Raw genomic sequence first — 26,654 nt, forward strand, 5'->3', positions numbered from 1 at the left:
TAATGGCAAAGCAAAACAGCAATCAAATCTAAGTTTTATGGTTCATAAATAATGATTGAGACAAGGAACAATTCTTTCATATTTTGCCCAGGGGCTGACTTATGGTTGGATCAACTGGTACCTTCTCTTAATTTTTTGATCTTCAGTTTTCCTGGTTCTTGGTTCAAAACAGTTGCCACAGCAAATGGATTGGATAGGTCAGCTGGAAACCTCAGGTTCTGGTACTCAATTTCCTGAGGACCAATCAGGAAAATGAGTCCTCTGGCTGCCCTTCTCCCCTCCCACAGTCACTCCGAGGGTCTACCCACTTTACCTTCAACTTTGGAGACATTATCTTTGGTGGTAACCGGTGAAAATTTACATGTAACATTGATTTTTCTGGAGGAACTTTTACTTTATTAGAAAGAACATTTAATCGTTTAAATTCTTCCAATCTACAATGTAAAACAAACATTAAATTAATATATATGAAAATAATTCCAGGCTTCTGCGTGTATGTGCGTGTGTGTGTGTGTGTGTGTGTGTGTGTGTGTGTGTACCTGTGTACAGTTTTGGGGCTTGAACTTAGGACCTGAGTACTGTCCCTTAGTACTGTCCTTCAAGGCAGGAGCTCCACTACTTGAGCCACAGCTCTACTTCTGGCTGGTTAATCTGGCTTCAAACCTGGATTGTCAAGTTTCAGCTTCCTGACTAGCTAGGATTACAGGCATGAGCCGAAGATTATAGCTTCTGGTTTCTGTTTTAGTATATTTAACCAGAGAATAAATCTGTGCACCCAACAGTGGTATACTAAAATAAACCCAATGCCAGTACACAAGTGGGTAATTATATATAGCCAATGGCCTTTCAGCATGGGGCTTTGCATTCTTAAATAATTTAATGAGCAGAGAACATGACATACTGAAAATGCTCTTTTGGCTTAGTACAGTTTGGCTTAGTACATTTCTGGATTATAGGTTTTCAATAGCTAAATTGATTATATTTTAAAAACCCTATTTTGACTTAGCTTCTTAGTGAAAGAACAGCCATACCTATTATTGGTAGCCAGATCTTTCAAAGAAAGAGTTAGTCATGTTCAGCTTGTTTTTCTGAAAATCGCCTTTGGGTATGGTCTAGACCATGTTGAAACCATAATATATAGAGCTCCACAATTGTCTGAAAAGTTAGTGGTGACACATGTTGCTAAACAAGATTGTGGGGCCCATGCTATTCCAGCAGTAGGATAAGGAGACGCTAACATGCATTCATTCTGTCAATGTGCACCTGCAAGCACTTGGCTGCAACTCCCTCCTATCTCAATGTAAAGCCACCAATGCAAGAGCACCCTTAATGCTGTTGGCATGGGAGAACCCAGTCCTCAACACATGCTGACTGATATGAGCCACTGTGCAGGGGGGAGGGGCTTAGCGAGGGGCTGAGTCTGCTCACAATCCACCTCACATGGAGCTCTGGGGTCACCCTGCTGTAAATAGTGGGGAACAACAAAACTCTTTTGAGAGGATCAAAAACAGAACAAAACAGTCTCCCAAAGAACTGTAATCACCAGTTCTGGCAATGGAATTGAAGGAGTTTAAGAATATGATAGATTTGGCTGGGTACTGGTAGGGCATGCCTATAACCTTAGTTACTCAGGAAACTGAGATCTGAGAGTTGGAGTGTAAAGCCAGGCTAGGCAAACAAATCCAAGAAACGATTATGTCCAATCAGCCAGATAAAAAGCTGTAAGTGAAGGTGTGGCTCAAGTGACAGAACAACAGCCTTGAGCAAAAGGAGCTAAACAGAAGTGCAAGGCCCTAAGTTCTAAACCCCAGTGCTAGCATTCACACACACACACACACACACACACACACACACACACTCACACACACAAACACATGAGAACATGATAGACTATAGAGTTACAAATAGATACTGGTATGGCCAAATTTAGGACATGAGTAAGTCTATCACACATCCCAAACTGAAAGAAAGCAGTGTATGTTAATTTGAGAGAATGTTGCAGCTACTCCATTTTTTTTCCTTTATGGTAGAATGTATATGCTATTAGTACTAGTCCCAATTTAGGGAGGCCAGCAGGTGTGGTGATACATGCCTAGTACTCATTAAACAAGAGGGAACCCTAGCTGGGAATCTAAAGCATCATAGTCTAGAAATGCATATGCCTGCATTTGTAAGGTGCTTCTACCATACAGTGCTCTCATGAAAAGGACTCTTCAGGGCTGGAGGTGTAGCTCAGTTGTAGATTAGTGACTAGCATGTGGGTTCAATCACCAAAAATATTATTTAAGAAATTAAAGGGTCAGGAATATGGCCTAGTGGTAAAGTGCTTGCCTCATGTACATGAAACCCTGGGTTCAATTCCTCAGTACCACATATATAGAAAAAGCTGGAGGTGGTGCTGTGGCTCAAGTGGTAGAGTGCTAGCCTTGAGCAAAAAGAAGCCAGGGACTGTTCTCAGGCCCTGAGTTCAAGCCCCAGGACTGGCAAAAAAAATCAAAAAATTAAAATAACTGGGTACTGATGGTTCATGCCTGTAATCCTAGCTATTCAGGAGGCTGAGATCTGAGGATTGAGGTTTGAAGCCAGGCTGAGGAAGAAGAGTCCATGAGACTCTTTTTTTTTTTGGCCAGTCCTGGGGCTTGGACTCAGGGCAAACACTCTTGCCACTAGACCATATCCCCAGCCCCTCCATGAGACTCTTAAATACAAATCACCACAAAAAAAAAAAAAAACACCAGAAGTGGAGCTGTGGGGCTGGGGATATGGCCTAGTGGCGAGAGAGCTTGCCTTGTATACATGAGGCCCTGGGTTCGATTCCCCAGCACCACATATACAGAAAATGGCCAGAAGTGGCGCTGTGGCTCAAGTGGCAGAGTGCTAGCCTTGAGCAAAAAGGAAGCCAGGGACAGTGCTCAGGCCCTGAGTCCAAGGCCCAGGACTGCCCCCCCCCACCAAAAAAAAAAAAGTGGAGCTGTGGCTTAAGTGGTAGAGTGCTAGCTTTGAGCACAAAAACTCAGTGACAGCACTCAAGTTCAAGTCCCAGGACCAGCACAAAAAAGAAGAAATTAAAATAAATAAACAAGAACACATCTATGGAAAGATGTAGAAGTGAAGTTAAACTGACTTTCAAGAAGTCATGTGAGCATGGCCACATGTGACCAGACATGAGAAATGGCCCAGTTATCTGACACAAGAAAAATTCATACTATTTCTTATTAGATAAAACTCTAAGTTCATTTTCAAATGGAAATGGAAGCTCAGGAGAGATTTGTTATGAAGTAAAACATAATCCCATTGCATATCTCCATTCTTTTTAGTTGTACTGGGATTTGAACTTAGAACTTCACATTTGCTAGGCAGATGTTCTTACCACTGAGTCATGCTTCCAGCCTGTTTTTTTGTGTTATTTTGGAGGTAAGGTCTTCCTGCCTAGTGCATGCCTAAGCTGCAACTTACTTACTTTAAGCTTTCTGTTTAGGCTACGATATCAGGCATGCATCATATTGCCTGCTGGAAAGGAGGTCTCATGACCTTCTCTACCAAGTTTGCCTCCAACCACAACCCACCCAAGCTCAATATCCAAAGAGCTAGGGTACCTGCTCTCACCTTCCCTCCCCCCTTTTTGTTTTGGCCAGTTCTGGGCTTGAACTCAAGGCCTGAGCACTGTCCCCGGCTTCCTTTTGCAGAAGGCTAGCACTCTACCACTTGAGCCACAGTGCCACTTCTGGCCTTTGCTTCTTATGTGGTGCTGAGGAATTGAACCCAGGGCTTCATGCATGCTAGGCAAGCACTTTACCCCTAAGCTACATTCCCAACCCCCTTTTCCCCCTTTTAAACCCTTGTGTGTGGCATGTTTTCATCTCTGCTTTATGGGATGCCACCTGATATACAGGACCTACTTTGCATCTTGAGGGTGCACGGCCATTTCCCATGGGACTTTGCAGCAGATCCTGCACAAGGCACTAACTCAATTGATAGGAACATTGTGTGAAAATGTTAGAATCATAATTTTGTTCTGGCCTTATGTGATTTAGACTTTTGGAAAGGTAGTGATGTGTGAATATGGCTCTAACCCAAATAACACATCTGCAGTGATCAGCAGAAGTCCCCAGAATCACCTGGGTAGAAACAACTCTGCTACTAGTATAACTATTATTATTATTATTATTGCATGTGCGTGCGCACGCGCGCGCATGCACCAGTTCTGGAGTTCTATTGCTTAGTTTTTTCACTCAAGGTTGGTGCTCTACCACTTGAGCCATAGCTCTACTTCTAGCTCTCTGGTGGTTAATCAGAGGTAAGAGTCTCATGAACTTTCTTGCCTGGGCTGGCTTCAAACCATAATTCTTAGATCTTAGACTCCCTAGTAGCTAGGATTACAGGCAGAAGCCATTGGCACCAGACCCTATGCCTATTCTAAAGCCTATTTAATGTTAGGTTTATTATTTAAAATAAGTTTTTTTTTGGTGTGGTTTGGGGAGTTGAATGTAGGGCCTTGCACAGGCTAGACAAGAGATCTATCACTGAGCTACCTTATTAGCATTTTTGTCAGAAAGAGTCACAAGGTGGAAGGAAGAAAGACTTAGGGCTTTGGAGAAGTAATGAGAGTTGAGGAAAGCATCCCCCAGAATCCGTACGGCAAGGCCATGTTGGGGTAGCTGGTCCCAGTGAAGACACAATCATATGGCTGAGCGTTGAACTGCGAAATCCACAACTGCATTTTTACTTGTGCTGTCCCGTACTGGAAGGGTGTAAATGTCACAGTCACATTCATCTTCCCATTAGCTGGAATGATTCCTGAGAAGAAAGAAAGGAGACATAACATGATACTCTTTCCTCTTGCCAAGTGCCGAGAGTCAGGCAACATGTGAAAAATCCTCCCTTCCAGATAAGTACAAATATTTCTATGATCTCCTTGTAGTCTTTTCACTAACTACTCATGAATCAACTCTGCTTACAGAGATCTTATTTATCAATTATGACATTAATACTTAATAATTATTTGTTTATGTCAAAGTATATACATATCAATCTGTGTTAGTGATTCAAACAGGAATTCCCAGAAATCCAGTCTTCAGATGAACAGAATTCAATGAAGAAATAAGGAAAAGTCAGGGGCATATCTAAAAGCTTATGTCCAGATAATTTAGTTCCTTCTGTTTTTGAGTGGTTTCTCTCTTTTCACATGTTTTAATTTTATTTTTCAGTGCTAGAAGAGGAACCCAGGGCCTGGCCCATATTGACCTAGTGCTCTTCCACTGAGCTACAGCCCAAGCTTTCTTCTTTCAAATCTTGAGGATAAAGTTCTGTTTCTTCCAAAGTCAAACACCATGGTATCTTATTCCTCTTTTGTACTTCTGGTGCCAATGAGATTTGGATGATCATAATTGTTCGACAGATGCGGGAAGAAAAATAGAATATCAGTGGACTGGGTACAGGAGGGCTAATGTTCTTCCTGACTTCCATTGAAGGCACTTTGGTTTGCTTCCCGGATGAAACCTTCATCTGCTCTTGCCTCTGCCCTGTAGAGCCCTTGCTCCATCCCTGCCTCGTGCCTGGCCTTTGCTCCTCCTCCCTGCTCTGCTCTCCTCTGAACCTTGCACCATTCTCTTCCTTCTTTCTGTGTTCAACCACAGAGGCCACATATGGAGCCATTCAAGCATGTATTGAGCACTTACTGTGTATCTGGCACTTAGAGTTCTAGTAATACTCAAAGCTTCCAAATATCAGGGGGTTTACATATCTAGCTGGGGCTAGCAAACAAGAAGCAGCAAATGAACAGAATCAGAACCAAGTCATGAATATCAATAAGAAAAACAAAGCAGGGTGCTGGGATGGAAGGGTCCCTGGGAGGAGATGTTGGTGCAGAGATATGAGGAGGACACAGCCTTCCCTCTAATCCCCATGCTCTGTCTCCTGCTGGCTCAGAGTCTTAGCCCTTCCTAGTCCCTAGGCCTGCAGTGTTGCTTCTTGATCTCCTAGGTGCTTCTCCTCCTCCCTGAGAAGGAGCCCTTTCCAGTCTGCCTTCCCCCAGGCCAGGAGTTAAGTTTTAGGAAAGCAGGTACCTGCTCATCACTGCTTTCCAGCTCATTAAACACTCCTAGATGTGTGAATAAACTCACACCCAGATGCCTTCTTCAACCTATGCCTTACAAGACAGGCCCCCTGCCTCTCCATCCCTCAGATGTTTTGCTCCCCTGAATGTCCACCTGCTCCACAGAATTTGTGTTCTATCTAGTTTGTCAGCCTTTAAAATCCCAGTTAGACCTTCATCCCTCAAGGCAGCCCCTCCCCAGACCTTCTATCTTTCTGGATTCCACACATGACAAATCAACACATGGCAAATATATGTATTTATCAGTTTCCCGAGTAGGAAAGTCAAAATTGCTAATGATATCAACCAGTAACCCTCAAACCTAGAGCCCGGCAGGAAGAATCAGCAGAGGGACTGTCTGTGAGGCTTCTGAAGGCCAGCTGAGTGGGAGCCTCGGTCCTCCTTTGTGCAATGGCCCCCATACTCCTGATCAGCCAATTGGTCAGAAAATCCCTGTGTGACCCACTGCTCCCTAGGGACTTGAGGTCAAGAACATTCTATTGTTTCTGCTACAGTTCATTAGCTTAAAAAAAAAAGAACAACTCTGGAGCGAGAATTAATGTTTGCCTTGGGCTGACTGATTTATTTTTAAGTGCTCCAGCCAAGAGCTAATATATAAAGCAAACTGTGAGACATAGTCCAGACAACCAGGGAAAACCACTTCTTCCATTAGCAGTGAGGGCAGTCAGCACAGCTCCATCCCCAGGGCATGTGGCAGCTGCATGCCCATTGTAGCCAGCTGTGGAGGGGTCCTGCACAGTCACGGCAAGAGAGAAATCTTTCTCTGCCCAATGCAAATGCGAACTGCATTTTGAAATCACTATTTTAGGGGTTTAGTCCAATTTCATCTGGGATCCATTTCAGTTTGCTATGCTTAGCCTAGTCAGGTATAATGTTAAACCATAGGGCGAGGAGGGTGGCAGCAGAGACATAGTGAGAACCAAGCTTGAAAATTAAAAAAGGAGCCAAATATGTGGCACACCTTTATCCCTGTCCTCAGCAGGCTGAGGCAGGAGGATCTGGAGTTCAAGGCTAGTCCAAGTAATGTAGCAAAACCATCTCAAAGAAAATAAATAATGAATGTAAAGTCAAGAAAACTCTAAAGCTCTAGTTCATCATTACAGTGATTATTATCAAGGAAATATCACAAAACAACCACAAATGAAGCCACCACCAGGAAATAGTGTTCTTCCTTTTCCTAGACTACAACAGAATAAAATGTGCATATAAATATAGCTAGTTACACTGGGTGTTGGTGGCCCATGTCTGTAATCCTGGGTATTTAGGAGGTTGAGATCTAAGGATTGCAGTTTGAAGCCAGCCTGTGTAGTAAAGTCTGCAAGACTCCTATCTCCAACTAACCGCAAAATGTCAGAAATAAAGGTGTGGCTCAAGTGGTAGAGCACTAGCCTTGAGTGAACAAACCAAGGGAAAGTTAGAGGCCCTAGTTCAAGCTCCAGTACTGCCCCATCACCCCCCCCCCATGTATGGCCAGGTAGTAAAAGGTGATGGAGAAAAAAAAATCTCATCTTTTAGAGCAAGGAGGCCCACACTAAGGTAGCTTATGAAAAAAATCTTTCTTACACATCCATACCATGTTTTAATTGTTTAAGTTAAATTATATGGTATTTAATTTTGTATTTAATGGACATACAATGTTCTAAATGTAGCATTTTGACACATGTGAGTTGTGTAATGATCAATCAGGGCAGCTGATACATCACCTCAAGCATTCATCATTGCTTTGTGCAGAAACATTGAAAACCGCCCTTGTAGCTCTTTGGAAGTGTACAGTGTTGACTGTTGTGTGCAATATTGTTACTGTTGACTGGTTACCCCGCAGCACGTGGGAACTTGTGACAGTCAGTCCCCTGCCCCCTCTCCAGCCTCAGCCAGCCTCTATCCCACTCTACTTTTATGAAATCAAAATTTTTAGGCTTCACACTTGAGATCGTCAGTATTGTCATCATTTTAAAACAACTTTCCCTTCAAACATCTCACAAAGTACAGCTTCTTCCCTCTGAATTGTCAAAAAAGGCATCCAATCTACATGCTTGACTTGTTACCAAGGACTGTTTGGAAACTTCTAAGATTTAGACTTCCACTAACTGTGGGATAAGTGGTAAACCACTTAATCTCTCTAAGCCTTTCTTGGGAAACTAGCAGCTACCCTGTTTAAAACTATTCTTGCAAAAGCTGTTGATAAATCTTAGCAGAGCTTTTTGCTTGTCTGGGGTTGCAGAGGGAGGGCTCCAAGAAAGGTTGGCTGGCATTTACTCAGTGATCTCAGGCCACCATGGCTGCCCATGGTGTGGGACAAAAGAACAGCTCTGAGGCCACCCAACCTGACTCACTGCCTTGCTCATGTTTGGTCTCTCAGGAGGTCTTCAGTTTAGCTTTGATTCTTCCCCAAGGCTCAGTTTTCTCATCTGTGAGATCTAAAGGATGGGGCTACTGCTGTGGCAGCATCTGTTCTCCATGTGGCCCTCTTGCTGATGCTTACTGTGGATTAAATTCCTATAGGAATGCCAGGAAGAGGAAATAGTTCTTAGAAAAATTTACAATTGACCTGTTTGAATTCTAAAGATGGAAGAGGCAGCCAGCATTGGTGTCTCACATCTGTAATTCTAGCTACTCAAGAGGCTGAGATCAGAGAATCTCAATTCCAAACCATCCTAGACAGAGAAATCAGACTCTTTTCTCAAGTAACCAGCAAAAAGTCTGAAGTAGAGGTGTGGCTTAAGTGGTAGAAAGCCAAACACCTGAATTCAAACCCCACTATTGGGGCACATGTACACCTGTGTGCGCGTGCACGTACACACACACACACACATACACACACACGAGACAATTGCCTCCTGATGCCAACCTTACAAAGGTGCAAAATGTAAGCGTATGTACCAGTCAGCAGGCAAGGCCTGGGTTGTTTATAGAATGGTTTATATAAAAATTTAGGTTTTGGGGCTGGGAATATGGCCTAGTGGCAAGAGTGCTTGCCTCTTTACACATGAAGCTCTCGGTTCGATTCCCCAGCACCACATATATGGAAAAATGGCCAGAAGGGGCGCTGTGGCTCAGGTGGCAGAGTGCTAGCCTTGAGCGGGAAGAAGCCAGGGATGGTGCTCAGGCCCTGAGTCCAAGGCCCAGGACTGGCCAAAAATAAATAAATAAATAAAAATAAAAATTTAGGCTTGAAGACTTGCTGTGACATATGAAGCTTTACAGTCTGAGGATCATTGTCATGTCTAAATTTCCCAGGAAAAAACAAGTCCTGAGAATATGATTTCTAGTGTTCTCATCCTCACTCTTCTTTGTTTTAGCTATAAATATTAGGAAAGAATATCACATAGCCCAGAAGTGCAGTGATTTCTTCAAGCTCCAATCTTCTTTGACTCTATATCAAGGAATGAAGTGTTTCGTTTTATAGCCTATAATATGATTCTACATTTGTAGTAGTTTTATTTTCTATTACTGTATGCATCTAGCTTCTTTTCTTCTCTTGGGACATAAACATGTAGCAATGCCCACAATAATTTTCACCAAAGGTTTATGATGGTTTTGTGGGGGGTGGTAAGATTCTGTATCGTGTCTTTATTCCAGCTTAGATTTTGTACTTTTTGTGTGTGTGTGTGTGCTCAAGGCTAGCACTCAACCACTTGAGCCACAGTGCCACTTCTGGCCGTTTTTCCATATATGTGGTGCTGGGGAATTGAACCAAGAGCTTCATGTGTAGGAGGCAAGCACTCTTGCCACTGTATATGTAGTACTGAGGAATAGAACCCAGGGCTTCATGCATGCGAGGCAGGCACTCTACCACTAGGCCAGATTCCCAGGCCAGATTTTGTTCTTTTTTTCAGGGTGAATTTTTCACAATAAAGATAATTTCATTCTATAAAGAATTTTAAAGAAACATTTGTTTAGTTCCTTTTCTCTCATAGTGTGTGTGTGTGTGTGTGTCTCCTGGTCCTGGGGCTTGAAATCAGGGTCTTGGTGCTGGGTGCTGTCCTCGACCTTTTATGCTCAAAGCTAAAACTCTACCACTTGAGCCACAGCTTCACTACCAGCTTTCGGTGTTTAGTTGGAGATGAGAGTGTCACAAACTTTCCTGCCCAGGCTGACTTTAAACTATGATCCTGCAATCTAAGCCTCATGAGTAGCTCGGATTATAGGTGTGCACTTGGCTCTCCCATACTTCTGTTTTTTTTTTTTTTTTTTTTTTTTGTTTTTTGGCCAGTCCTGGGCCTTGGACTCAGGGCCTGAGCACTGTCCCTGGCTTCTTCCCGCTCAAGGCTAGCACTCTGCCACTTGAGCCACAGCGCCGCTTCTGGCCGTTTTCTGTATATGTGGTGCTGGGGAATCGAACCTAGGGCCTCGTGTATCCGAGGCAGGCACTCTTGCCACTAGGCTATATCCCCAGCCCCTCTCCCATACGTCTTTATATCCAGAATGTGACTTTTTTCTTCTGTTGACATTGTGTTTTGGGGCATAGCACCTACCCTGACCAGTGAGTGCTGTGGGACCCTAAAAAGGACTGGCTTTTCTCTAACCAAAGCTGGCAGTGTCTCCCAGGCTCTCCAAGTAGGCAGAAAGGCAAGGACAAGTCATCCTTGGCCTAACCTGAGCCTCCACTAGATGAGCACTTTTGGGATGGACAGAGGTAAAGGTTAGGTCAAGGTACAAGTGCTGTTCTTTGGGTCAAGTTCACTAACATCATGTTCATTGACTTGTCTGCGATGACCAACTGAGCTCAACCAGTGCAGATAGATACCCACCAGATGGTCTTCCTACAAAGGGACATCTTGACTTGGTTGAGAATGACTGTTAAGTTTCTTTCACAAAACCAAAATATCCATGGATGATTACCTTTCTCCTTGTCCCCATCAGTCATTTCAAGGCATCTAGTCTCATTATTCTTCTGGCTTACTGTAATAGTTGAGAGTTTGTGTCCGGAATGAGACAGTGTCATCCTGGGTGGGTCACCTGCTCTCCTTGATCCTCACTGTCCTGCCATTAACTATTGGATGTGACTCCTATGAGCATTTTATTCTGATCCTGAAGTGGCCCTGGCTATGCTCTACTTAAAGGACCTTAAGCCCTAGCTAGCAACAGTCCTTGGTTATGTTGCTCCCCTCACCCCCACTTTTTTTTTTTTTTTTTGGCCAGTTCTGGGCCTTGGACTCAGGGCCTGAGCGCTGTCCCTGGCTTCTTCCCGCTCAAGGCTAGCACTCTGCCACTTGAGCCACAGCGCCACTTCTGGCCGTTTTCTGTATATGTGGTGCTGGGGAATCGAACCTAGGGGCTCGTGTATCTGAGGCAGGCACTCTTGCCACTAGGCTATATCCCCAGCCCCATCACCCCCACTTTTTTTTTTTTTTTTGCCTGTATTGGGGCTTGAACTCAGGGCCTCACACTCTCCCTTAGCTTTTTTGTTTAAGGCTAGCACTCTATGATTGGAGCCACAGCTCCACTTTCAGATTTTTGCTGGTTAGTTGGAGGTAAGAGTCTCTCAGATTTGTCTGATTTCCGGCCTCAACACTCAGATCTTAGGTTAGGATTACAGGCGTGAGCTACCAGTGCCTGGTTTACTTTTTTTTCTTTTTTGTTAGATCTGAGACCAGAATCAAACTTGGTACCTGATGCTTTCACTCATTGGCTAGCACTCTTCCAATGAAGCCATGCCTCCAACTCCTGGCTCATTCTTTTATATCACTAGATTTTTTTTTTTCTCAAGGCTAGCACTCTGCCACTTGTGCCAGAGCGCCACTTCTGGCCGTTTTCTATATATGTGGTGCTGGGGAATTGAACCCAGGACTTCATGTATACGAGGCAAGCACTCTTGCCTCTAGGCCATATTCCCAGCCCTATCACTTGTTTTTAATGCACTATGCCAAAGATCTCTGTGTTGCCCTTTCTGTATAGTCACGTAGTTGCCAGTGTCTTCTGGGATGAGATAACTCAGTGGGGTCCTGCCAGTAGGAAATACCTGGAGGCAGCCCTCGTTATGTGAGGGTCTTCACATCCCCTTGAGTGTTCTGACCTGTCACCAAAGAAGTGCCTGGGATCTCAGAATGGTCCAAAGCAAACAAAGTAAAGAAAAATGTTGTGGCATTTGGTTGGTCTCAAACACTAGTAAGATCTTGGGTAAGTCATATTTGGCTTGCTCTTTCACAATCATCAATAGCTTGGTGTTGATGCTTTAACTATGTATGATTTACTGTGAGCAAAAAAAGATATAAAACCCTTTGTACATATCACCCAGGCTCAGGAAAACATTGACACCATGAGTAATCTAGCTGTGGTGTACACCTGCATCTTAAGGATACCAAGCAGGCAAATGGACAGTGTGCTAAGCTATAGGACACCATACCAGATTCAGGGAATTAACTACTTTTCTTTTTTCTTTTTTTTTTGGCCAGTCCTGGGTCTTGGACTCAGGGCCTGAGCACTGTCCCTGGCTTCTTTTTGCTCAAGGCTAGCACTCTGCCACTTGAGCCACAGCGCCACTTCTGTATATGTGCCATTTTTCTGTATATGTGGTGCTGGGGAATCGAATCCAGGGCCTCATGTATATGAGGCAGGCACTCTTGCCACTAGGCCATATCCCCAGCCCCTAACTACTTTTTTTTTACATTTGACAATCCTGAGTGCAAAATGCCTAAGAGGCATAGATCATAGATAAGGCTTCTAGAGTCCAGAGAAGATTTTGCTCTATAACCCAACAGAGTATGGATGACCCCACACATTGTTTAGACAATGGGCTACCAAAGATACACTTGAAACCAGGTCCTTAAGTGAAGTTTAGTTTCATTTATAGGAGAAATTTAAGACACAATCCACAAAGTCTCAGAACAATCTGAAAAGCATCAGATGAATTAGACCAAAGTCATACACTTGTCTGGAGTATAAGGCTGTGTACTGTACAACCTGAATGCTCCAGGTAAGACTTGTTTAGTTTTGTTAAGTGTTCATGTAAGGAGTTCAGTGATCCCTGATCAACACTCTTCCATGTTGACCTGTGAGGTCTCTGGGTTCTGAGTAGGTCATGCTTCCAAAGCCCCTTGGGTAAATTGCTGCCTTAGGACACTGGTTTTTAGAGGTTTGGCAAGACTATCAGTTCTCAGGCATCTCCTCCTTCTGTCTGCTGCTCTCCCTACCTCAGCTCAGGCTTTCACATCTGGCATTATTTCATCCCAACATCATGAGTTCCTGGCCTCCTCTCTGCACCCAGATTGCTGACCCTGTGTACAGTGCCTACCATGACCTATGTAAAAACCAGCTTCCATCATGCACAGCTGCTCCCAAGACTTAGCAGCTCCTTTCCATCTGTGGAGCTTACTAGAAGTACAGAGCACTGGGGAAGGCATAAGAGTCAAACTAGCCCAGTAATTCTCAAACACATTCTAAGATCATTCCTATTGGACATGTTGAAAGTACAGAAAAATCAAGCCTTGTTCAAATGACTAAATCCCAAAGACCAGGGATGGGTCTCTGGGCTTTGAAGGCTTCCCAAGTGGTCAACATCTGGAGCCACTGCCTGGTCTAACCCTTCATCTAGCCCTGGTCTCTCCCTCACCCTGCCCCATCCCACTTTAGCATTGTTGAATGAACCAACTACTTGATGTGACCCTGCAATCCTTCACTAAGATTTTTCTTGATCTGTCTTTGATGTGGCTCACAGAAACAATCCCAGAACTCTAGTGACAGCAGGCAGCCCATGTGGGACAGTGGGACCTCTTCTTCCTTGCTGGGATCCCTGATTCTTTAAGAAGTCTAAACCGAGATGGAGAAGAAGCTCACTTTACCTGCCTCCTATGGCAAATGGTTATAATCCCTCAGAGATCAGGTGAAAGTTCAACTTGTACTTTACAAGGTAATTAAATCTTGAAGCCAGAGTGAGTGGGTTCAAATCCCACCTCTGTCACTTATTACTGAGAGGTTACAGATAAGGTAGCTATTTTCCTTGGTGCCTCATTTTCATATTTATTAAATAAGGATAAAGTACTCACATGGCATGGCTGTAGTGCCAAGAGTGCGAACATCTTTCTCTGTATAGTGTAACTCAAAGTATTACTATTATTGTTCTATCAAAAGGCTTACTATGAAAGCATAAACAATAGATACTTCTATATCTAAATATTATCTTGTCAGTTAAATTTTAATAATTACTTAATTTTCTTCTATTTTGGGGTTCAAACACTGAAAATAAAATGAACTCTTTCTTCTGGATAGAAAATCAAAGTCCATTTTGTGCAATATCTTATATTTTAAAAAACCTCAAAATGTTTTTTGGTTCTGTAAAAAGAAATCTATATTCACTTAATAATTCTGAGATATTGCAAAGTTTCAACTTCAGACACTTATTTGTTGGAATAATTGACATTTGTACTAATGGTACAGTTGTACACAAATGAACACTTAGGTGTAAAACAAAAATAAACAATTTTGGTGTTCATAGTTGACTACTGAGGACAAATACTTAAATCTCAAATATCAAGAGACAGAAACTGGAAAGCAAGAATCATTTTTGATGTGAAAATGTCACTTTCAAATAATTAAAACAAATCCATTTTTAAGGTGTAGGGACCTATGTTCTTCAGAATATGTTAAAAATCAGATTGTTCACACCTCAAAGAAGACAAATTCATCAGTCCTTTCCCATAAGTTTCTGAAAGCTTGGAAGGAAATAGTATTTTCAATGTACCTGAAATTGAATTCAGAGCCAACATTAGCATTAGATAGGATTAACTTCTGATTTCAAGTTTAGACCTTGAAAGAAGCAAAACTTCATGTTATAAATTATCTGAATGTTATAAGTTATTTAAAAGTAGCCTATTCCCAAATGTCCAGTTCTAGCTTATTGCAGTCAGATGTGTGAGATTTGTTACTATTACATACTTGAAATAGGATAATACATTCAATACGACTTATTCTGTTTCTGTTTTTTAGAACCTGAGACCTACTTCCCAGTTCTGCCTTTAACCAGAGACCTCTAAGGATAGCGGACATTTGACATCAAGACTTTTCCTCACCTGACATTGGCTCAATAGAAAAGGCCTGATGAGGCTTAACCAAGGTGATATGGAACTCGAAGTCCACAGGGCAGCTGCATTGCAAGGGGATCACATAGGATTTGCTGCAAAACAAACAAAAGCAAAAGGAAAGGTTATTTTTCTTCATAATTAGCAAGGATGTTACAGCATCTTAGTTTAGATTCCATAGATTTTAATTTCCTTTCTTTCCAAATTACTCTCACTATGCTATATTTTACATGGAGTTCTAAGTACCTTTGAGTTTAGTAATCTTTCCTTTTCTCTTTTTGTCGGTTGTGGGGCTTGAACTCAAGGCCTGGGCAGTGTCCCTGAGCCTCTTTGTGCTCAAGGCTAATGCTCTACCACTTGAGCCACAGCGTTCTTTCTGGTTTTTGAATAGTTAATTGGAGATAAGAATCTCACAGGTATTTTTCTGCCTGGGCTGGCTTTGAACTGGGATCCTCAGATCTTGGCCTCCTGAGTAGCTAGGATTATAGGCATGAGCCACTGGCACTCGGCTTCTTTTCTTTACCTCTACTGAGTTTATTTGATCTATTAAGCTTTTAAATTTGAATGTCTACATTTTGTATTTGTAAAATTTGTAATTAGTTCTTCTTGTCTACTTGGCCTTTCTAAAATTTCCTGATTTAGTACAGGATTTATAAGTTTGGAAGATAAGCTTATACAGTGTCTATCTCACATGAACTGCAAAGAAATCTATGTAATCTTCCATAATTTGTACCAGAAACATCGTGTCCTTGGGCACTGGTTGACAGACAACTAATGGGGGGTTGCCCCCACTGGGAATTTTATGTCTGCTAGAACACCCAGGGAACAACATTTGGAAAATAAGTACCAGTGAAATTTGCTTAGATATTGTCTGGTTGGCATTAGGCAATCTTTAAAATTTACTTTATTGTTACAGTGGAATTACATTCACATGAGTCAAGTAATAAGTACATTTCCTTTCGTACAGTGTCATCTGTTCCCTCATTCTCTCCCATTTCCTCCCTCCCTCCTCTCCACCTTTGAATTACATAGTTCACTTTCATTAATGTCCAGTGCTCTTTGCTGCTGCACTTTTCCCTCAGATTCTGGGCCCTGACTCTCCCCTCTCATACGTGAATACACTGTATATAAGGTAAAGAATACAGTTACTAGAAAAAGAAAAAAACACCAAATTAAAAAGTCCTTTGTTTCCATATCTTTGGAATTCATTTCAGTATGTATATAATTTTATATACATAAGAAGAGGCACTTGAGTATTGCATCTTTGTGAGTCTCTCCTAAGACTATCCTCTTTTGGTCTCACTGTACTTGAGTATCTAGAATCCTGTGTAATTTGTCATATCCCAGTGCATTTTAGATCTGACTTCCACTTATCAGAAGAACAGGGCTGTTTGTCTCTTTGATCTTGGATTACCTCACTTAACACAATTGGTTCTAGTTCCATCCATTTTCCTGCAAATGACATTATTTTACTCTTTCTAATGGCTATGTAAAATTCCATTGTATATAGGTGCCACATTTTTTGGTGCCCCACACTCATCCAGCATGGGGCATCTGAGTTATTTTCATATCTTGGCTATTGTAAATGGTGTGGCAATGAACATGAATGTGCAGGTGTCCTTATCATATCCTGGCTCATGATGTTCAGGATAAATGCCTAGGAGTGGTATGTCTGGATCATAGGGAAGATCCACATTTAGATTGTTGAGGAAACTTCCAGACTGCTGTCCAGAATGGTTGTACTAGTTTACATCCCCACCAGTAGTGCAGTAGGGTTCCTTCTCCTGCCTCTTCCGACATCCCCACCAGTACTTGTTCAAATTCACAATGTTGGCCAATCTAACTGGGGTGAGATGGAATCTTATGGTTGTTTTGATTTGCATTTCCTTTATGGCCAGGGGTGATGAGCATTTCCTCATGTGTTTCTTTACCATTCTTACCTCTTCTTTTGAGAAGTCTCTCCATAGCTGGCTTGCCCATTTAGTAATTGGTGTACTAAGTTTGGGAGGGGTTAGTTTCTTGAGTTCTTTGTATAGATATTAGGTATCAGGCCTTTGTCTGATATATTGCTGGTAAAGATCTTTTCCCAACTGATTGGATGTCTTTCTAATTTAGTAACTATGTCCTTAGCTGTGCAGAAACTTTTTATTTTAATGTAGCCTCACTTGTTGAGTTTCTCTCCTGTCTGTTGTGCCTCTGGGACTCTATTCAAGAAGTTTCTACCTATACCTATAAGTTCTAATGTTTCTCCTACACTCTCTTGCAGTAGTTCCAGAGTTTCGGGTCTGATGTTGAGGTCTTTGATCTGATTTGAATTGGTATTAGTACATGGTGACAAGCAAGGATCTACTTTTCTAGTTTTCTGCATGTGGTTGCCCAGTTTTTCCAACACCAATTGTTGAAGAGGCTATGTTTTTTTCCACTGTATGTCTTTGGCTTCTTTGTCAAATACCAGATGACTATAAGTATGTGGTTTTATTTCTGGGTCTTCTAATCTGTTCCATTGCTATTTGGGTCTGTTTTTGTGCTAATAGCAGGCTGTTTTTGTTATTATGGCTCTGCAGTAGAGTTTGAAATCTGGTATTGTGATACCACCCGTATTATTTGTTTTTGTCTAGAATTTTTTTGGCTATTCTAAGTCTGTTGTTCCATATGAATTTTTGGATTGTTTTCTCTATCTCAGTAAAGAATGTCATTGTGATTTTGATGGGATTGCATTGAATTTGCATATCATTTTTGACAGTATGGCCATTTCTACAATATTGATTCTACCTATTCATGAACATGGAAGATCTTTCCATTTCCTGGTGTCCTTTTTGATTTATTTCTTCAGATTTTTATAGCTTTCACTATAAAGATCTTTTACATCTTTGGTTAGGTTAATTCTTAAGGTTTCTTTTTTTGAGGCTATTGAAAATGGGGTTGTCTTCATGATTTCCCTTTCTGATTGTACATGTTGGCATACAGAAAGGCCACTGAAATTTGTGGGTTAATTTTGTAGCTTGCTGCTTTACTGAAATGTTCGTTCAGCTCTAGGGGTTTAGGGATAGAAGGCTTTTTGGTCCTTTAGGTATGAGATCATGTAATCTGCAAATGGGGATAGTTTAATTTCTTCTTTCTCTATGTGAATCCTTCTTTTGTTCTTTCCTTGCCTTATTGCTCTGGCTAAAAAAAACAGGACTATATTGAAGAGGAGTGGAAAGAGTGGGCATCCTTGCCATGTTCCTGATTTTAGGGGAAATAGTCTTAGTGTTCCCCCACTTAGTATGATGTTAGCTGTTGGTCTGTCATACATAGCCTTTATTGTTTTAATAAATATTCCTTCTTTTTTTTTAGTATCTCATTCTAAGTGAAAAGTTTATCAAACATCAGGAAAAATAGCATATTTACAGAGAGAACACATTTTCATTGTTTTACTTCATTTAAGTAGATACATGAGTCCAGTGCAGTGTCTGTGCATTTTATGTATATGTGACTAATGAAACTTATGACGATTAAGACTGCAATAAATGCATTTTGGTGCTACATAGCAACTTCATTTTTACAAAGGCTTTTAAAAATATTGACATGACTAGTAACTTAATATCAAAAACATGCTGCTTTTGGCATTAAGACATTTACAAGCAATTGCCTTCTACAAGTTTATATAGTACCATCATTGCTGGAAATCCAACAACAATTGATTTCTTCTTTCTTGTTGAGAAATTAACTTTGTGAAATTCACTTTCACAAACTAAGTACCTGTTAGTAGCTGGGTACAAATGTGCACAAAATACCACACCTACTCATAACCAGGAAAGAGGCTGAATAGTAGCCAATAACTGTAAGGCGAGGTGGTACATACATAATACAGGCAACTCTGCTGAGTTTAAAGATTATTGAAGACAGGCCATATATCTAATCTTTGCAATCCCATTACTTAGCACACTATTTAGGAATATTCCTTCTATTCCTAGGTTCTCCAAAGCTTTTAATATGAATGGATTGGTATTAGGTATTTCTGAAATTCACAAATTTCTTGATATTTTTTAAGTGGAAGTTCATTCATTTATTTCACTGATGATCCTAATGTGCCTATTTACAATTTGCATCACACTATTGTAAATAATCCATTATATTCAATTAAATTCAATTTTATGCTGATGGATGGGGTTTGATTGCCTTTTTTTTTTTGGCCAGTTCTGGGCCTTGGACTCAGGGCCTGAGCACTGTCCCTGGCTTCTTCCCGCTCAAGGCTAGCACTCTGCCACTTGAGCCACAGCGCCGCTTCTGGCCGTTTTCTGTATATGTGGCGCTGGGGAATCGAACCCAGGGCCTCGTGTATCTGAGGCAGGCACTCTTGCCACTAGGCCATATCCCCAGCCCTTGATTGCCTTTTTTAGCATGGAATTTATACAAGGCAAGCACTTTTGCCACTAGGCCATATTCCCAGCCCTTAGCATGGTGTGTGTGTGTGTGTGTGTGTGTGTGTGTGTGTGTGTGTGTGTGTCTGTGCTTGTGTGTGACTGAGCCAGTACTGGGGCTTGAACTCTTGCCCTCAGTGCTGTTCTTTAGCTTTTTCCACTCCGGGTTGGTATTCTACCACTTGAGCCATAGCTTACCTGCAGCTTTTGGTTAGTTAATTGGAAATAAGTGTCTCATGACTTTTCCTGTCTGGGCTGGCTTTGAACCATGGATCCTCAGATCTCAACCTACTGAGTAGCTAAGATTACAGGCATGAGCCATTGCATATCAGGGTTCCTACCAGACAGCTATTTTCAGGCAACTAAGTACTCAGTCAATGGGCCAGCAGGCAGTCTGGCTTACCACCCCTTCATAAGATGGTAGTCATGCCCTCTGCTTTCCCTGTCTATGCTGGGTACAAACTCCTGGCCTGGACACAGGTCAGCTGGGATTATCCAGCTTTCTCTCATGGAAGTGTGAAGAAAGAGCATCTTAGTCTTCCCTTGGCTTTAAGCAGCAGGCAAGGTGCTGACTCCCTGTCTCAATAGGATACATGACCTCCTTGTCCCCAGGAGAGTGACCCCAAGTCTCCCCTTCATAACCTGGATTCTGGGAGCTATGGCTTCACCTTGCTCCCTAGAGTTGTGTATCTTGTTTCTGAGCCTGCATCCATCTCTCCTGGAAGTCTTTTATAGCTTATTTGGCACTACCATAGCTTATTTGTTGCTACTACGTATCTTGGTAGAAGAGGTACTGTGTGATGTAAACTCTGCTTTATCCTGACCAGATGTCACTAATGGGCCTGACAGACCTGCATTCTGAATGCAGAGATCTCTTGAAGCCTGCCAGACAATGTCCTGTTTCTAATTAATTTGCAGTGGTGCACTTCCTTCCTTTCTTTCTTTCTTTCTTTCTTTCTTTCTTTCTTTCTTTCTTTCTTTCTTTCTTTCTTTCTTTCTTTCTTTCTTCTTTCTTCTTCTTCCTTCCCTCCTCCCTCCCTCCCTCCCTCCCTCCCTCCCTCCCTCCCTCCCTCCCTCCCTCCCTCCCTCTCCTTCCTTCCTTCCTTCCTTCCTTCCTTCCTTCCTTCCTTCCTTCCTTCCTTCCTTCCTTCCTTCCTTGTTTTCTTTCTCTTTTTCTTCCTTTCTTTCTCTCTTTTCTTTTTTGCCCTCCTCTTCCTCCTGCTCCCCCTCCTTTTTCTTTGCCAGTCCTGAGGCTTGAACTCTGGGCCTGGGCTCTGTCCTTTAGCTTCTTTTTGTTCAAGGTGAGTGTTCTACCAATTGAGCCACCGAATTACTTCTGGCTTTCTTTTGAGTATTTTATTGGAGACAAGAGTCTCCTGGAGTTTCTTACATTGGCTGGCTTCAAACCATGACCCTCAGATCTCAGCCTCCTAAATAGCAGGTGTGAGCCACAGGCATCTGGCCAAGGGCTTTTATTTTCAAAACTATGTTCTTATCTGGGATGTCTGTGTGAAATAAGGATAGTTGTCCTGATAGTGTGTAAGATCCCAGAAGGGCATAGGTCCACTCATACTTCCATAACCATGCCTAAGGTCCCTATAGATCTGATACAAACTCTAGAAAGGGTCAGAGTCTTCTCTTCAATCCACGTGAGATGAAACCTATGGAGGTTTTTCCTTAAGTGCAGTCCTAAACCAAGCTCTGCTAAAGATCTCCAGTCAAGCTCAACTTTCTGGGATGCTTCTTTTTTAAAATTTTTATTATCAAACTGATGTACAGAGAGGTTATAGTTTCATACATTAGGCATTGGATACATTTCTTGTACTGTTTGTTACCTCGTTCCTCATTCCCCCTTCCCCCCTCCCCCTTTCCCTCCCCCCCATGAATTGTTCAGTTCATTTACACCAAACAGTTTTGCAAGTATTGCTTTTATAGTTGTTTGTCTTTTTTTTTTACCCTGTGTCTCTTGATTTTGGTATTCCCTTTCAATTTCCTACTTCTAATACCAGTATACATGGTTTCCAATATACTCATATAAGATACAGAGATAGTGCAGGTACAACCACAGGAAGGGGATACAAGAAGATCATCAATAATAGAAGCTACAGTTACACATAGCACGTTGAAAGTAGTTACAACAGTGATATAACAATCGTTTCCTTAACATGGAGTTAATTTCACTTAGCATCATCTTATGTGTTCATAAGGATATAGCTATTGGGCTCTTGTGATCTCTGCTGTGACTTGCCTAAACTTGTGCTAATTATTCCCTATAAGGGAGACCATAGAGTCCATGTTTCTTTGGGTCTGGCTCACTTCACTTAGTATAATTTTTTCCAAGTCCTTCCATTTCCTTACAAATGGGGCAATGTCATTCTTTCCGCTAGAGGCATAAAATTCCATTGTGTATATGTACCACATTTTCCTGATCCATTTGTCTACTGAGGGGCATCTGGGTTGGTTCCAGATTCTAGCTATGACAAATTGTGCTGTGATGAACATTGTTGTGCTGGTGGCTTTAGTGTGTTTTGTTTGTGGTCTTTTGGATAGATACCCAACAGTGGGGCTGCTGGGTCATAGGGGAGCTCTATGTTTAGCCTTCTAAGGAATCTCCATACTGCTTGCCAGAGTGGCTGAATCTGGGATGCTTCTTAATTGAGAAAAACAAAGCATATAAAGGCCATTACATTTTCAAGATTCAGCCTATCAGACAATGGGGTCCCAATAAGTATCCCCTGTTCCACTGAAGCTGGGAGATAAAGCCAGCACAGCAACAGAAGAGAACACAAGCTCCCTGGGCCCCTAGAGGTGACAGTAAGCCTTGGTAATGGTCAATGCTAAGCATGAAACTATACCTACATGGTCTTTGAAGATTAGGCTGGTACTCCCAGGGACTGGTGGGCTGTGTGGCCCTTTGGTCAGTGTCCCAGGGATCTAATCAGGGCTGTCCTAGCAAGGTACATCTGGTGCTCAGGGCTCCTCTACTGAAAGGCAAATGGTTGCATTTTCCAGAATTGAAATGAAGCAAAACAAACAAGCCAGAAATTCCAACAAATCTAGTCAGGGGTTTTACTCATTTGGTGATAAACACCTACTTTCCAATGAGCTTTCTAACTCTGATAATGCTTAGTAAAATGGCATCAAGACGTTTGTTTAAAGGTGATTACAAGAAGTCTAGAAAAACAAACAATTCCTTAAGGGTACAAATTCCAAGTGCCACCATCCAGAGGAGACACAGAAGTCTGAGCTCTGTGGGCTGTAATGGGACAGCTCAGCTTTGTCCTTGCTGTGGTTCCCAGCATGATGTCAGCCCAATGTTGACAGTACTAGGACAATCCAGATGGATTCTGATCAGGGGAAGTTTAGGTGATAGAAGCCTGAGTTTCAGCTTTTCATATTTGAAGAAACAGAATTGCACTAGGATCTGGCTAGAGTTAAAATTTTTCAATTGAATTCCCATTGGTAAATGCTATTAAATACACCCAGAAGCCAGTGGCTCATGCGTGTAATCCTAACTACTCAGGAGGATGAGATCTGAAGATTGCAGTTCAAAGCCAGCCTTGGAAGAAAAGTCCCTGAAAGTCTTATCTCCATTTCACCAGCAAAAAGCCAGAAGTAGAGGTGTGGTTCAAGTGGTAAAGTGCCAGACTTGAGTGAAAAAGCTAATGGACAATACCCAGGTTCTGAATTTAAGTCACAGTACTGGCAAACACACACACACACACACACACACACACACACACACACATGCACACACAAAAAAACTAACTTATAAATATGGGATTCTTGAGCCTGTGATTTTTCAGAAGCAATAAGAACTGAAATTAAAGTTCTAAACCTTATGAGTAGGAGACAATAGGCAACATGAGAGCAAATAGAAGTTAGTACTTTTGGAGACAACCACAACTTATATCCCCATTACTTTATTAAGTATCACTTATGCTATTAAGCATCAATGTATGATGTATACAAAAATAAATGAGTACTTTTAAAGAATTATTCCATATTTTTAATAAAACCTCTTAAACCTCCCAAACCTCTTAAACATCACATTTTTATATTATGATCATGTATAAATTGCAACCAATAGAATAGTCCATAAATTTACCTTCAGAAAGTAAACATAATAAAACAAATTCAAATTTATTTCTTGTTCCTTCTCTGTTTTTAGAGAATAAAAGCTCTGTGATGTTAATGAAGAGAACTTGAAATCAAATAAATATATGTTCTAATTCAACATTTTCAATGTCTCATGAGCAGAGCAGACAGGCCACTTTACCATAATAGAATTTGGTTCCTTTTTGGGAGAATGGAAGGTTAGGGACAATAAGCATGGCAAATACTGGCTATTGGAAGATAACATTAAGAAGCCACAGGGATGTTTGCGTAAAACTTGAGGGGAATACCACCAAGATAAAGGGAAGAATGTCCACAGAGAAGTATGAGTTAAATGACCAACTCACCATATAGACAATTATAGGACATCATGGATGCCAACTGAAGCCTGGAATTAACAATCTCACTGGAGGGCTAAGTCAAATTATGAGGACTTTTCTTTTGTTAACTGCTCATAGATGTGGGAGCCATTCACAGATCCGAAGATGTAGGCAATGGTAATTATCCACATCTTGTTATCTTCTTCCAAATGTATGGAAGACTATTAAAGAAATCCAGAGTCTGTACAAGTTTTGGGGTTGCACATTGCAGGAGTTTTCAAATAAGTCTATAAACTCTCATATCTCTCTAGGTACAACCTAATTCCTCTTCCCTAGATTCTGAACTATATTGGCCACTACTTAACTCATACAATACAGAGGGAATATCTGTGTGCCTGTTTCTTAAGGCCAAGGCCTAAGAACAGGAACTTTCCACTTCACTTTGGGTATACTCATTAAAGCACCTGGTCACCATGTTGTGAGGAAGCTCAAGCAGCCTGAGGAGACCCTGCCTGGAGAGAACCAAGGTTCTTGGCCTTGGGACAACTTCTGAATAACAGCCAGCATTAAGGGGACCACTTTGGAGCTGAAGCTCCAGCTGAGAAGAACTTATCTGACTCAACAAAGGGCAAAAATGAGTTTTCCCCATCAAGCAATTCCCAAGTTGTAAATACATGGTGATTGTTTTTCTTTTTCTTTTTTCTTTTTGTTTTTGTTTTGTACAAGCCCTGGGGTTTCAACTCAGAGCCTGATTACTGACCCCTCTGCTTTTTTTTTGTTCAAGGCTAGTGCTCTATCACTTGAGCCACATCTCTACTTCTGGCTTTTATGGTAGCTAACAGGAGATAAATATCTTATGGAGTTCCTGTGGAGGCTAGATTTAGGCCTTTATCCTCAGATTTCAGCCTCTTGAAAAGCTGGGATTAGTGTGAGCCACTGCTGCCCAGCTTGATTGCTGTTTTTCATAACTACTAGTTTTAGGGTGGCTTGTTATGAAAAAAAGTAGACCAGTAGCATTGTCTCTTTTATCCCATCTCTCCTTCAGTTGATGACAACTTACTCCATATCTGCTTGATATCTTAATTTGGTTGTTTTGAAGTTGTTTTTTTTTTTTTTTTGGCCAGTCCTGGGCCTTGGACTCAGGGCCTGAGCACTGTCCCTGGCTTCTTCCCGCTCAAGGCTAGCACTCTGCCACTTGAGCCACAGCGCCGCTTCTGGCCGTTTTCTGTATATGTGGTGCTGGGGAATCGAACCTAGGGCCTCGTGTATCCGAGGCAGGCACTCTTGCCACTAGGCTATATCCCCAGCCCTGTTTTTTTTTTTTTTAACAGTAGCACTTAATATGTCTCAGCCATGCACTACTTGATACATAGTACATATGTAACTCTGTGACCTTGTGACATTAGTATCCCCTTTTATAGATAAAGTGACATGCAGGGAGGTCCAAGGTCACAACTGGTGAGTGATCAGGTGCAACCTAAAGTCAGAAATCTAGATCCAGAGATAATCTTCCTGAGATATACTATGGCATAGCAGGTGCCATATTACTTCTGTCACCAATGTTAAAGGGCAGCTCCCTACAGCTCCCTACAGAATTCTGTTTTGACCTCCTCTAACCCTTCAGTGCTTCATCTGTTGTCTTTTCTGGGAAGCGTATCCTTTCATTAGCCAACACAAGCAAAGCTGTAAGATCCTGCTATGGACTGCTGTCCTCCCCACACAAGATAAACCCCAGATTCCCATGCAAGGAGTGGGGCTTAAATGGGTTTTGATGAGGTCATGAGAGTGCCTGCTCCCTGCCTCCCTCCCCCATACCCCACAGTGGGATTAGTTTCTTTTTAAAAGTCTGAAAGGTCAGAGTACTCCTTCTCCACCAGTCTTCTCCAGCCATGTAGGGAAATCTGGAAGGAGCCCTCACCAGAACCCACCATGTTGGCACCATGGTCCTGAGCTCACAGGGCTGTGAGGAATATTTGTTGAGTTCATTTTGAGATGAGGTCTCATAAGGTTTTCTGCCTAGGCTGTCCTCCAACTGTGATCCTCCCACTTATCAGCCTCGTGAGTAGTCAGGACTATAGGTGTGATTACCTGGTAGAAATTTCCCATAGTAGCTAGGAGCTGAGACAAATCCCAAAACTTTTCCCTGTATATTGACAACTTCCTCCCAAGCTCTGCCATATATGTATAGAAAAAGAAGGAAGTTTGGGACTTAGCTGATTATTTATATTTAACCTTCATATATAAACTTCTAGCTTCACAATATAACTTAAAAGCATAGAAGGAAATGAGACACTATTAATTGCCTGGTAAATTAGACTTTCTCTCATCCAAACAAATGGGTAATAATTTTGAAATATACAAAGAACTGAGGGTATTTTATGTTTCAAATGTGAAAGAATCCTCTTTTATCTAAGACAATTTATGTGCTTTTGAACTTTCCTATGTTGCTTATCTTGTTTTCAAAGACACCATTTATTTCACTAAGATTTGTATCATAATCCAGAAGCAAGGTAAGCTCATGCTCCATAATAACCAGTCAAATAAAGGTGAATATGAAGCCAAGCACAGTGGGGTATACTTGTAATCCAAGCTATGGCAGAGAGATTGAGAGGACCACAGTTTGAGATAAGTCGAGGTGAAGTTAGCCAGACTCCATCTCAATGAGCTGGGTCCAGTGGTATTT

At 41.8% G+C, this 26,654-nt stretch overlaps 1 protein-coding gene across 1 annotated transcript in view; it reads right to left on the reverse strand.

Annotated features, from left to right (window-relative positions):
- Nucleotides 1-26,654, reverse strand: part of Cfap221 (cilia and flagella associated protein 221) — a 110,700-nt gene that overhangs the window by 50,737 nt on the left and 33,309 nt on the right. Inside the window, exons 7-10 of the mRNA XM_048369377.1 lie at nucleotides 15,124-15,227; nucleotides 4,638-4,797; nucleotides 314-434; nucleotides 122-233 (exon numbers count right to left, since the gene is read on the reverse strand). Coding sequence (XP_048225334.1) covers nucleotides 122-233; nucleotides 314-434; nucleotides 4,638-4,797; nucleotides 15,124-15,227 — 497 coding nt within the window. The remainder of the gene's footprint in view (nucleotides 1-121; nucleotides 234-313; nucleotides 435-4,637; nucleotides 4,798-15,123; nucleotides 15,228-26,654) is intronic.

This window comes from Perognathus longimembris, chromosome 20, assembly GCF_023159225.1.
Source record: "Perognathus longimembris pacificus isolate PPM17 chromosome 20, ASM2315922v1, whole genome shotgun sequence".
Taxonomy (NCBI): Eukaryota; Metazoa; Chordata; class Mammalia; order Rodentia; family Heteromyidae; genus Perognathus; species Perognathus longimembris.